This window comes from Myotis lucifugus, unplaced genomic scaffold, assembly GCF_000147115.1.
Source record: "Myotis lucifugus unplaced genomic scaffold, Myoluc2.0 scaffold_192, whole genome shotgun sequence".
NCBI lineage: Eukaryota > Metazoa > Chordata > Mammalia > Chiroptera > Vespertilionidae > Myotis > Myotis lucifugus.
Window position 1 is genome coordinate 2331763 of NW_005871240.1, and position 14433 is coordinate 2346195.

The following is a 14433-nucleotide window of genomic DNA, read 5'->3' on the forward strand; positions in this document are numbered from 1 at the left end:
CCTTCTAATGAGGTGGGTCTCTTGTAGACAGCAAATGTATGGGTCATGTTTTTTTATCCATTCAGCCACTTGATGTCTTTTGATTGGGCCATTTAGTCCATTAACGTTTAAAGTTATTATTGAAAGGTACTTGTTTGTAGCCATTTCTATTTTTTTGTGGCTGTTTTCTTTCTGGGCTTTTTATTTCTTCTTTTTACACCAGTCCCTTCATCATTTCTTGCATTGCTGGCTTGGTGGTGATAAACTCCCTTAGCCTTTTTTTGTCTGTGAAGCTTCTTATTTCCCCTTCAATTTTGAATGATAGCCTTGCTGGGTAGAGTATTCTTGGATTCAGTCCTTTGCTTTGCATCACTTTGTAAATTTCTGTCCATTCTTTTCTGGCCTGATGTGTTTCTGTTGAGAAATCGTTTGATAATCTGATGGGGGATCCTTTGTAGGTAACTCTCTGTTTCTCTCTTGCAGCCTTTAAGATTCTCTCTTTGTCTTGTACATTTGCCATCGTTATTATGACGTGTCTTGGTGTCGGTCTTTTGGGGTTCATCTTGCCTGGGACTCTCTGTACTTGTGTAACTTTTTTCTTCCCCATATCTGGGAAGTTTTCTGTCATTATTTCTTCAAATAGATTTTCTAATCCTTGCTGTTCTTCTTGTCCTTCTTGCAGCCCTATTATGCGTATGTTACTTCATTTCATGTTGTCCTGAAGCTCCCTTAGGCTCTCCTCCTGTTTTTTAATTTTTTTCTCCAGTTGCTGTTCAGATTGAGCTTGTTTTTCTACCTTATCTTCTAACTCACTAATTCGGTCTTCTGCTTCTTTTAGTCTGCTGTTGAAACTTTCCATGGTGTTTTTGATTGTAGCTATATCACTTTTCATTTCTTCCTGATTCTTGCATAGGTTGTTGATTTTCTCATCCATCCGGTGAATGAATTGTACAACCATTATTCTGAATTCTTTTTCTGTCATGTTGCATGCTTCAACTTCATTAATCTCCTTTCTTTGTGATTCCTCATTGTCTTTCCTCTGGGTGTTGTGTCGTTTCTTCATTCTGATTATCTCCCGATGGTTCAAAGGTCGAGTTGCGTGGGCCTGGGCTGTGTGCAGTGGGAGCCTCCCACCACCCTAGTGTCACTGAAGAGCTCTGACACTAAGCTGTGTGGTTGTTGTTGGTTGGTGGGAGCCAGGCTCGCTCTGAGTCAGTGTTGCCAGCGCTCAATGTGGCCTCATATGTGCCCTTAGAATCAGGGACCCTGCCTGCACCGTGTTGAAAACCAGAGCCCCCTAGCATGCGCCAGGAGTCAGAGTTCCCCAAGAGACCAGTATCAGAGTCTCTGCTGCTTTGCGCGACCTCGCCTTGAGAATCCGGGCCCCTGTGTGCCCTTGCACCAGGAAATGGATTCACTGGCTCTTAGTATGAATGCACAGGGAATCAGGATCTCAGGCACAGGTGATAAGAAACACAGTCAAGTCACTGGTGCTTGGTGCTGCCTCCTGCCCCGAGAAACGGGGTCCCTGGGACTGTGCTACGCGGACAAATTCCCGTTCGCGCGTTTGCTCCCAGCCCAGGGCTCTGAAGCCCGCAGTGGGCGTAGGATCAGTTCCCGGTGCTCGCGCGTTTGGTTTGCAACCAGCCCAGGGCTCCGAAGCCGGCAGTGCACAAAGGATCAGTTCCAGGGTGCTCGCGCACTTCCAGGCCAAAGTTCCTGCCGCACTGAGGCCTCGGCAAGGGGTGGGTCTAACAGTTAGTTACTCAGCACTGCCCACGAGCCTGTGGGAAGGGGGGATGGGCTCTGTTACTCACGGATCTGCAGCGGGGATCTCTGAACTTTTGGTGTCCGCAGGTCTGTAGCTGTGGTCACAGGTCTCTGTCCCCAGTGGCTGCAGGGTCCTGGTATGCGTCTGCGATCAGACTGGGTGGTGCTGAGGCCAGGATCCTAGTCTCAAGCAGCTCTGTTTCCAAAGATGGCGTGGTCGCTGAGCCTGTGCTGGCCGCCCAGGAGTGTCCGCGCGGGGAGCAGCGGGACTCCGCTGCCTAAGACTGCCCGGTTTAGCAGCCCCTTAGAAGACCTGCAGAATCTAACTGTCCCTAGCTCATATACACACACCACACACTTCCACACACTCCTCTATCACTTCCTTGCGCTCTCACACTCTCTCCCTCCCTACCTTCCTGCTGGTCGCCATTTTCTGGAATCCCTCCTCTGAAATGATTAACACTTATTTAGAAAACTATATTCTGGTAGCCTATTTTTTTCTAAAAAAAATAACCAAGTAAATACATATATAAATAAATATAAATATTTTACCGTTCCACACAGTCAGAAAGCCTGGAGCAATGGTTAGAAGCAGGGGCATCATGACCCCCAACAGCATATAAGAATCCATTGTATGTTGTAACTCCCACACCTCCACGTCTTTTGGACATTGGAGCACATGGACTCCATTTGTTAGTGTGTGGATCAAAGTATTCCACTGATTTCAGGCAGGAACTTCCATCACGTCCACCAATAGCATACAGCCTAGAAAGAAAAAAAACACAGAAATGTGTGTTTTTCCAATTCATGCATAGAATGAAAGTAAAAGAACCTTGCACAAAGCATTTTAAGTTTCTGACTATATAAGGTAGGCAAAAGTAGGTTTACAGTTGCTCATATGAAAAATAACAACAATAAGATAATAAATAACAATACAAGAATAAACTCTGTTTTGTAAACTCTGTTTTGCATACTCACAATTGTAAACCTACTTTTTCCCCATTCTGTGTATTCTGCTATCCTAAGATTTTCTAGCAGACAGTCTGAGTTTTTGAATGGAAGGCACAGTAAGGTCTACCCAACTCCAAACTTTTGGAAGTTACTTTAAAATAATAGATCTGACCTACTCCAAACTTGTGAAGGTTACTTAGACATAATAGATTAAAAGATCCCATGGGAAATTATGTACAGAGAAAGAAGGCTGATAGTGAAAACATTCTTAATATTTGTTAATTATACCTCATTAAAAAACAACCTTACAATTTTACCTAAGTTCAATTGCCTAGCATTAGAATCCCTGTTGTTTTTATGAACTACTTTATTTAGTAAAAAAAGTATAATTGTCACTAGGAATATGTTAGCTTGATAAATGACTAAGGGAATAGAATAGAACCAAGAAAGAAAAGATTTTTTCCCCATAAAGATATAGTAGCTATAACATTTCTCCCATAAACTTTATTAAGCCCTATGTCTATAACTGCCATTCATGTTCAGTTGTGATAAGTGGTAATAGGTAGGAGATTGTTACTGAGTCACCTGGTAATCATTCAGTTGAGGCCAGGATAAACAGATTTCAGAGTATTTTAAGCTCTAAGGCTAGGTCTCCCCTTAACTATAGACATTCCCTACGTTTTCTTGCATAAGACGCATATCCATCTACTGAGCCCATTTATGTGCGTATTGGCCTGATGCATAGTCAGTACCGACACACAAGGCTGTCTTCTGCCACTGTTCCATCCTCATGTCTGAGTTTCTCTTCATTCAAGTCCCTCCTATATGCTGGTTGGTCCTTGTCTCCAAAGGTCCCTTGTCAGAAAGCACATACAATTAATTGAAATAAATAATAAATTCAACTTCTAGCAACCTCTAACATCATTGGGTTTTAATATATTAGCTTGTTCTTATAGGCAAGTGATCAGGAAGTAGGAAAGGTTTAGAAAGATGGGACCAAATGTGATTCTAGAGTTGGGAACCCTAAATACTCAAGACAGTATATGGCAGCCGTGGGCAAACTACGGCCAGCGGGCCGGATCCGGCCAGTTTGAAGTGAATAAAACTAAAAAAAAAAAGACCGTACCCTTTTATGTAATGATGTTTACTTTGAATTTATATTAGTTCACACAAACACTCCATCCATGCTTTTGTTCCGGCCCTCCGGTCCAGTTTAAGAACCCATTGTGGCCCTCGAGTCAAAAAGTTTGCCCACCCCTGGTATATGGTAAAGAAAAAAAAAACTTGCCCTATTACGAAGACAGCCAAAGTCTTGATAAGTCAAAAATAAGTTATTATGTAATAAATGGAGGCTTCTTGAATGTAAAGCTGGGATTGGTTTGAATGCAGAAGTGCTTCTCAAATTTAATGAGCACAAGGAGTCACTTGATGATCTTCTTAAAATGCCTATTATGATTCGAAAGTTCCAGAGTGGGATTAGGATTCAGCATTTCTAAATAGTAGATTTTAGGTGATGCTGACACTCTTAGTCCCAGGACCACATTTGAATAGCAAGAGACTATAGAATATTTAATTAAATGTTCATTTTAGACAAGTATTTCCATCATAATAAAGGAGGAATACCAACAAAGTCCTGTTATTATTCTTTTTCTCTTTATTGTTGAAAGTATTACAGATGTCCACTTAGTTTTTTTCCCCCCATTGATCCACCCCACACCTGCCCCTCCCAGGCCTTCACCACTTTATTGTCTGTGTCCATATATGCATATAAGTTCCCTGGTTAATCACTCCCAACCCATCCCTTACCCCCACCTTCCCTCTGAAATCCATCAGTCTGTTCAATGCTTCTATATCTCTGGATCTATTTTGTTCATCAGTTCATTACATTCCACATATGAATGAGATCATGTGATACTTGTCTTTCTCTGATGGGCTTCTTTCACTTAGCATAATACTCTCCAGGTCCATCAAACCTGTTGCCAATGGTAAAAGTTCTTTTTTTATAGCTGCATAGTATTCCACTGTGTAAATCAGTGATGGTGAACCTATGACACGCATGTCAGAGGTGACACGCGAACTCATTTTTTTGGTTGATTTTTCTTTGTTAAATGGCATTTAAATATATAAAATAAATATCAAAAATATAAATCTTTGTTTTACTATGGTTGCAAATATCAAAAAATTTCTATATGTGACACAGCATCAGAGTTAAGTTAGGGTTTTTCAAAATGCTGACACGCCGAGCTCAAAAGGTTCGTCATCACGGGTGTAAATGTACCATAGCTTTTTATCCACTTACATGCTGATGGGAACTTGGGCTGTTTCCAAATATTAGCTACTGTAAATTGTGCTGCTATAAACTTGCGGTGCATATATTCTTTCTGATTGATGTTTCTGATTTCTTAGGATATATTCCTAGAAGTGGGATCACTCGGTCAAATGGGAGTTCCTTTTGAGGAAACTCCATACTGTTTTGAACAGTGGCTGCACCAGTCTGCCTTCCCACTAGCAGTGTACCATGGTTCTCTTTTCTCCACATCTTTGCCAGCACTTGTCATTTGTTGATTTATTGATGACAGCCTTTCTGACAGGTGTGAGGTAATACCTCATTTTCATTTTAATTTCCATCTCTTAGATGATTAGGGACTTTGAGCATTTTCTCATACGTCTCTTAGAAAAGCCTGTTATAATTGACTAGAGGCCCAGTGCATGAAATTCGTGCACAGGGGGTGGGGTTGTCCCTCAACACAGCCAGCACCCTATCCAATCTGAGACCCCTTGGGGGATGTTGGACATCCCTCTCACAATCTGGGGCTGCTGGCTCCTAACCGCTCACCTGCCTGCCAGCCTGATTGCTCCCTAACCGCTCCTCTGCCGGCCTGATTGACACCTAACTGCTCCCCTGCTGGCCCAATAGCCCCCTACTGCCCTCCCCTGGCAGCCTGATCACCCCCAACTGCCCTGCCCTGCTGGCCCGATGGCTCCCAATTGCCTTCCCCTGCTGGTCCAATCACCCCCAACTGAACTCCCCTGCCAGCCAGATTGCTCCCAACTGCCCTCCGCTGCTGGCCCGATTGCCCTCAACTGCCCTACCCTGCAGGCCTGGTCGCCCCCAACTGCCCTCCCCTGCTGGCCTGTTTGCCTCCAACTGCCCTCTCCTGCCACCCTGATCACCCACAACTGCCCTCTCTTGCTGGCCATCTTGTGGTGGCCATCTTGTGATGATGTCGCTCAAGGGCATCACGCAAGGGTGTGATACCACCTAGGCTTTTATTATATAGGATAACTAGGATATTCTGGTCATTCGGAATGCTTTTTTTTTTTTTAAATCCTCACCTGAGGATATTTTTTTCCATTGATTTTTAGAGAATGGAAGGGAGAGGGAGACACAGAGAGAAACACTGATATAAGAGAGACACATCAATTGGTTGCCTTCCGTATGCCCCCAACAAAGGCCAGAAGCCTGCAACCGAGATACATACCCTCGACCAGAATCGAACCCAGGACCCTTCAGTCTACAGGCCAATGCTCTATCCACTGAGCCAAACTGGCTAGGGCCTGGGAATGCTTTTTGATTGATGGATCACATCAATGAAGTGCTGTAGTACATGACCTAGGAGCAAAGACCATGCACGTTTTAGGTTACTCACTTGTTGTTTAATGCAGCAACAGCAACTGTGCTTCTAGGAATTGACATACTAGCCACATAATTCCACTGACGTCCCTCAGGGTCCCATCTTTCTACAGTATTTAGATAACTCCATCCATCATGACCACCAACAGCATACATTGGTCCTTCAAGTGTGGCTACACCTAAAGAATAAAAACAGCATGAGGGCCCACCTAGGTATGATACATATAATGGTTATTATATGCAAGCAACAAACTGATTAAAAATTTGTTTTAGTTTCTTAAATGATTTTGTGTACACATGAATAATTTACTGATCTTGATATGAAACTAAATATGATATTTTAATCCAAGAAAATTTTCAGGCATAATTACCGTTATCATGGAAATGTATCATTGTTGTCATACTGAAGCCAAAGGAGGTAGTGGAACACATCATTTCTGAGGATGTGATAGATAAGGGAAATTGGTTTTTCTGGCATAATTTCAATGCCATTTTTAAAGTAAGAAGTAGATGAGATATGACACTGAATCTTAGATAAATCTTAGAAATGTAGGCTAACTGTTGTCCTTCTAATGCCTGTTAAGATTATAGGGATAAAAAAGGTTCTCATCAGATAACTAAATAGATAGGGTTTTTGAGGAGTATTTACAAATGTGTTATATTAGATACTATAAATACCCCTTCTAACTGCTTCTCAACTGCTCTGGGAATACATGAGTCCCCCCTGCCCCCACCTTCTTTACCATCTCAATGAGCTCTCAGATATATCCTCATCACCTATCCTATCTCTTTAGTAACATCAATATATTTTAAAACTTGCTCTGATTTCTCTGTAAGATATATTTTCTAAGCTATGTCTTTGAATCACTGACACAACTGAGCTGAATATAATTAATATAATCATACATTTGAAATAGACTATTTATCAGATAATTTGGGGGCAAATGACACCAGACCTGGGTCTGCCACTTTTTAGCTGTGTAAAACTAGTTCTGGAAGGTAGGGGAGGGTGGGGGTAAGGGGGAGAAATCAACCAAAGGACTTATATGCATGCATATAAGCATAACCAATGGACATGGACACCAGGGGGTGAGGGCATGAGGCGGGGGGGCACTGGGGGAATAGAAGCACATATGTAATACCTTAATCAATAAATAAAAGTAACAAGGAAATTATTATGTTTATTTTTTTTCAAAAGACTATGATATTGAAAATGTATGAAGACTAGTAAGAACAAAGATATACCCTAACAGATATTTAGGAGAATCAAAGTTCTCCACTGTTCTAGATGTCTCCACTGCATCTTTCCTAAACTTTTTTATAAACTCTGGATTACATATAACTTAGAGCTGCTCTCAACTGAAGTGGTTTTTCCCTGCCTTGGATCTGCATCATAGGCTTTTTGCTGAAATATAGATTTGCCTATTATAGAAAAGAACATGATTCATCTAACTAGAAACACGTCTCTCCATTATCAAGTGCTCTTTCCTCTAAATTGAGTTTGGAACAAAACTATTGTAGTTTTGTGTTCCTCAATAATGTAATCCTTCTCAAAGTTTTTATCCATTGTAACAAGTATGACATCTGAAACAAGAAAAAAAGTTTTAAAGGCTTTGACTATTTGCATTTTGGAGACATTTTGACTACAGGATTTGCTACATCCCAATAATGTGCAGCTGAATTTAATTTTTAAATAGTTCTGTGAAATATACATTCTTTATAAACCATATAACATTAAATTCTTACCTAAGCCGTGCCTATGTGTTGACATGGGAGGCATCACACTCCAGATTTTGCCAACTGGATTAAAACATTCCACAGTATTCAAAGTCTTTAAACCATCTCTTCCTCCCACAATATAGAGCTTATTATCAATAACTGAAACTCCAAACTGAAGCCTACGGCCATTCATGGTGCCAATATGTAACCAGGTATTGGTCCTGAGGTCATATTTTTCTATTGTAGTGGTACCTGTTAGAGGGATATTGAACAATGGTAAGAACCAATTATATAAACACACATCCTCTTCAAATTACTCCAAAAAATTCAAGAAGAGGGAAGCCTTCCAAGCTCTTTTACAAGGCCAAAATTATCCTAATACCAAAACAAGATAAAGACACTACAAAGAAAGAGAATTATACTCCAATATCCCTGCTGGACATAGATGCTAAAACCCTCAACAAAATATTAGCAAATCAAATCCAGCAATAAATTAAGAAGAATCAAATACCACGGTCAAGTAGAATTTATTCTGGGGATCAAGTTTGGTACAATATTTGCAAATCAATAAATGTGATATATTACGTAAATAAAATGAAAGATAAAAATCACATGACCATATCAATAGATGCAGAAAAATCATTCAATTAAATCCAGCACCAATTTATGATAAAAACTCTCAGCAAAGTGGGAATAAAAGGATCATACCTCAACATAATAAAGGCCACATGTGAAAAACAGCCAACATCATATTCAATGGGCAAAAACTAAAAGTGTTTCCCCTAAGATCAGGAACAAGACAGGGATGTCTGCTCTCACAACTCTTACTCAACATAGTACTGGAAGTTCTAGTCTTAGTGGTCAGGCAAGAAGAAGAAATAAAAGGCATACAAATCAGAAAGTCGGAAGTAAAACTGACATTATTTGCACATGACATGATATTGTATATAGAAAACTACTAGATCTAATAAATGAATTCCACAAAGATGCAGGCTACAAAATCAACATCCAGATATCAATGGCATTTTTATACACCGATAATGAACTATCAGAAAGATAAACTAAAAAATCAACCCCATTTACTATTGCAATAATAGGGTACCTGGGAATAAATTTATCCAAGGAGGTAAAAGACCTGTACTGGGAAAATTATTTGATATTGAAGAAATAAATTTAGGAATATCAGTCAGAGAAAGATGAATATCACATGATCTCACTTAAAATGGAATCTAATGAAATAATAAATTAACAAACAAAATAGGTCCAGAGGCATGGAGGTATGGAACAGACTGACATATCTCAGAGGGGAGGGAGGCAGATGGGAAGAGCTTAACCAAAGTACTTATATACAAATATGAATAACCAATGGACATAGACAATAGCATCTTAAAGCCTGGGGTAGAACAGGGGCTGGGAGGAGGCAGATTAAAGTGGGCAAGGAAATTGGGGGATATCTATAATACTGTCAACAACAAAAGATAATAATAATAAAATATATAGACATGCGTTATTCAAAATGAAAAAAGTTAAGAAATATACAAATAAGTGGAAGGATATCCACGTTCACAAAGTAGAAGAATTAACATCATTCCCAGAGTCATAAAAGCATGAACAGACTGTTGAACCTCAGAGGGAAGTCAGGAGAGAGTGGATGGGAAGAGATCAACCAATTAACTTGTATGTGTATAGGCATAATCCATGAACACAGACATTGGGGTGGTAAGGGCCTGGGCAGGGGAAAATGGAAGTGGACTGGAAGAGGTTAATGGGGGGAAAAGGAGGACCTATGTAATACTTTCAACAATAAATATTTAAAAAAAGAAATTTTTAAAAAAGAATTAACCTCAAAATGTCCATACTACCCAAAGCAATCCATAGGTTCAATGCAACTCCTTTTAAAATACCAAGGTCATGTTTCAAAGACATAGAAAAACATTCCAAAAATTTATATGGAACCAAAATAGACCCAAATAGCCTTTGCAATCTTGAGAGAGAAGAACAAAGTTGGAAGTATTACAATACCAAATATCAAACTATACTGCAAGCCATTGTAATGAAAATAGCCGAGTTCTGACATAAGAACAATTATATAAACAGTGAAACAACAGAGAACCCAGAAATCAACCCACATCTTTACAGTCAATAAATATTTGACAGTCTCCTCCCCCTCTCCTCCCAGTGAAGAAAAAATAAATAAATAAATAAATATTTGACAAAGGAGGAAATAGCATACACTGGAGTAAAGGCAGTGTCTTCAATATGTGGTGCAGGGAAAATCGGACACATACATGGAAAAAAAAGAAAAAAAAGAAAAAGAAACTAGATCACCAACCAACACCATACACAAGAATAAAATGAAAATGGATAAAAGATTTAAATGTAAGTTGTGAAGCCACAAAAATTATAGAAGAAAACATGACAGCAAAATCTTAGACATCTCTGGCAGCAATATATTTGCTGAAATATCTCAGAGGGCAAGGAAAACTCAGGAAAAGATAAACAATTGGGAGTACATAAAGCTAAAAAGCTTCTGACCAGCAAAGAAACCATCAACAAAATGAAAAGAGGACGCACTATATGGAAGAACATATTCACCAATGCTACATCTGATAAGGGGTTAATTTCCAAAATATATAAAGAACTTACACAACTCAACACCAGGAAAACAATCCAATTTAAAAATCGGTGAAGGACCTAAATAGACACTTCTCCAAAGAGGACATACAGATACGCAATAGACATATGAAAAAATTATCAAGGTCACTAATCAGAGAGATGCAAATAATTAAAAGGACAATGATGTATCACCTCACACTTGTCAGAATGGTTATCATCAACAAATCAACAAATGACAAGTGCTGGCAAAGATGTGGAGAAAAAGGAATTCTCTTGGACTTCTGGTGGGAATGCAGGCTAGTGCAGTCACTGTGGAATACAGTATGGAGTTTCCTCAAAAAGTTAAAAATGGAATTTCCATTTGACTGAGTGATCCCACTTCTAATAATATATCCAAAGAAACCAGAAACTACAATTAAAAAGTACAAATGCAGCCCTATGTTCATAGCAACAAAATTTACAATAGCTAAGATTTAGAAACAGTGCAAGTGCCCATCAGCAGATGAGTGGATACAAATCTGTGGTACATCTACACAATGGAATATTACACAGCTATAAAAAAGAAGGAACTCTTACCATTGGCAACAGCATGGATGGACCTGGAGAGTATTATGCTAAGTGAAATAAGCCAGTCAGAGAAAGACAAGTATCACATGATCTCACTCATATGTGGAATCTAATGAACAAAATAAACTGATGAACAAAATAGATCCATAGACATCGAAGCATGGAATACACTGAAGAATTTCAGAGGGAAGATGAGGGTGGGTGGGTAAAGACAGATTAAACAGGGAACTTATATGCATATAGCATAGCCCATGGATACAGATAATAGTGTGGTGAAGGCCTGGAAGGGATGGTTGCTGGGTGGAAGAGTTCAATTGGAAAAAAAATCAAAGGGGACATCTATAATTCTTTCAACAATAAAGGTAAATTAAAAAAATAAACAAGATGCACGCATCTTCTGGAGGTGCTTGCAGCCTTGCAGGAGAGGAGACCTGCTTATATCAGTTAATACACAGTAGAATGCCTGTTATCTACTGAGAGAATTAAGAGAAGGGAAGTTTTACATATAGGTGGAGAAATCCAAGGACTTCAGGGAAGTTGCATTTTGAACAATGCTTTGAAGAATACTTTAGCCCAGTCGTAGTGGCTCAGTAGTTGAGCTTCAGCCTATGAACCAGAAGGTCACATGCCCAGGTTGAGGGCTTGATCCCTGGTGTGGGGCGTGCAGGAGGCAGCCGATCAATGATTCTCTCTCATCATTGATGTTTCTATCTCTCTCTCCCTCTCCTTTCCTCCCTGAAATCAATAAAAATATATTTTAAAAAAGAATACTTTAGACTTAAAAAAATGACTAGTGGGAGATTCTTAAAAAAATGACTAGTGGGAGATTTAGAGTGAGGACGTTACAGTAAAAGAAAGTGGCAGGCATGGTAATTAGTAATTGTGCTTCCATATCAATGAAGTTATGGTAATTAACATTTAACTTATTCATACACACACACACACATATATATGTGTGTGTGTGTGTGTGTGTATGTGTGTGTGTGTGTGTGTGTGTAACATGGCATACTTGCCAAATTTAATATAAATTTGATTTTTCTCTTATTTCCCGGTACATGATATTTCAGAATAAAGTTTTATGTTAAAAAATTAACTTAGAGTCTATTATTGATGGTCTACACATACATTATAATTTTAACTACCTATCACCATTCAGTATATTAATTTATGTCCTTTTATTCAGTTTGGTGTGTGTGTTTCTGTATACTGATTTAAAGTAGAAATGACTAAAGAAACAGGTATAAAAATTATTTTAAATGGGTCTTTGTTGTTCATTCACACAATTTTCATGGTGTTAACACAAAGGATTATAAGAATATTATTATTATAATTAAATATAATTCTGATGTATTATCTCCTTAATGCATTAATATATGTTTATTTTCTACTCAATTACTGGAATATCAAAATTACTACCATAGTATACTGTCACTACTACCATAAATTGTCACTATTTCATAATAAAGTGTCATTTTTGTGAGCAATGTGTTTTACCAGACATTCACAATAGCTGTTGCTATTTTTTAGTAAAAGTTGATGTTGTACAACAGGGAAGTTTTTGACTAAAAACCAAGATGCTAAATAAAATAATTATTATTTACATATGTGGTGTACCTGTTATAAAACAGCTTATAACAGGCTTAGGAGATTTCATCCCAATTTTACAAAGTCAACCATAAGAATAAATATAAAAACAAACACTTTCAGTTTTGGCCTTCTAATGAGAGATTTGTGGAGAAAATAAAATCAATCAGTTACACTGACAATATAGTTAGCACATGAAGCATTCAGTGGCCAATTATAAGTCTACAAGAGGCCCGGTGCATGAATTCATGCACGGGTGGGGTCCCTTGGCCTGGCCGGCAATCTGGGCTAATCATGGCTGGCCAGCCGGGGGCAGGGACAGTGGGAGATTGGCTGGTTGGCCCCAATCAGGGCTGGCTGGCTGGAGGGAGGGACCACAAGAGGTTGGCTGGCCACGGGAGGTTGTCTGTGGGAGCACACTGACCACAGGGGGACAGCTCCCACATTGAGCATCTGGCCCCTGGTGGTCAGTGCACATCATAGCAACCGGTCGACCAGTCATTCAGTCATTCAGTCGCTTATGCTTTTATATATATAGACTAGAGGCCCGGTGCACAAAAATTTGTGCACTCGAGGGGGAAGGGGGGGTCCCTCAGCCCGGCCTGTGCCTTCTCGCAGTCTGGGACCCCTCGGGAGATAATGACCTGCTGACTTAGGCTTGCTCCTGGGTGGCAGAGGGCAGGCCCAATCCCTAGGTGCAGCCCCTGGTCGGGCTCAGAGCAGGGCTGATTGGGGAGTTGGGGCACCGCCCCCTGTCATGCACAGAGCAGGGCGGATCAGGAGGTTGCGATGCCACCCTCAGTCACGCTCAGGGTAGGGCCAATTGGGGGGTTGGGGCTCCGTACCCTGTCACGCACAGAGCAGGGCCCATCAGGGAGTTGGAGAGCTCCCCCCTGTCACTCACAGAGTAGGGCCAATAGGGGAGTTAGGGCACCACCCCTGTCACACACAGAGAAGGGCGGATCAGGGGTTGGGGTGCTGCCCTCTATCACCCACAGAGCAGGGCCGATCAGGGGGTTGGGGCGCCGCCAACTTCTCACACTTAGGGCAGGGCTGATGGGGAGGTTATGGCTCTACCCTGTCACACAGAGAGCAGGGCCTGTGGGGGGGGGGGGTTGGGGCGTCGCACCCTGTCACACACAGAGCAGGCCGATCAGGGGGTTGGGATGCCGCACCCTGTCACACACAGAGCCACAGGGCGAATCAGGGGGGTTTGGGCACCTGCCCCCTGTGATGCTGATCCGGTGCCAGGAGGCCTCGCGGCTTCCGCTGATCCCCGGTGCTGGGAGGCATATTACCCTTTTACTATATAGGATAGAGGCCTGGGGGCCGGCTGGTTTGCCCTGAAGGGTGTCCTGGATCAGGGTGGGGGGTCCCCCACTGGGGTGCCTGGCCAGCCTGGATGAGGGGATGATGGCTGTTTGCAGCTGGTCATACACCCTTCAGGGTGGGGGTCCCCACTGGGGTGCCTGGCCAGTCTGGGTGAGGGGCTGAGGGCTGCTTTCAGGCTGGTGGTTGACTGAAGTCTCAACTGCTCCTTTTTTTCTTTTTTTTTCTTTTTATTCTGGGCCAGCTTTAGCTCTGGCTCTAGCTCTGAGGCTTTCGTTGCTGAA

The 14433-nt window shown here is 41.0% G+C and overlaps 1 protein-coding gene across 1 annotated transcript in view; it reads right to left on the minus strand.

Annotated features, from left to right (window-relative positions):
• KLHL4 (kelch like family member 4) overlaps positions 1 to 14433 on the minus strand; it is a 90295-nt gene that overhangs the window by 13030 nt on the left and 62832 nt on the right. Inside the window, exons 7-9 of the mRNA XM_006096993.3 lie at positions 8081 to 8305; positions 6351 to 6513; positions 2302 to 2514 (exon numbers count right to left, since the gene is read on the minus strand). Of these exons, the coding sequence (XP_006097055.1) occupies positions 2302 to 2514; positions 6351 to 6513; positions 8081 to 8305 (601 nt within the window). The remainder of the gene's footprint in view (positions 1 to 2301; positions 2515 to 6350; positions 6514 to 8080; positions 8306 to 14433) is intronic.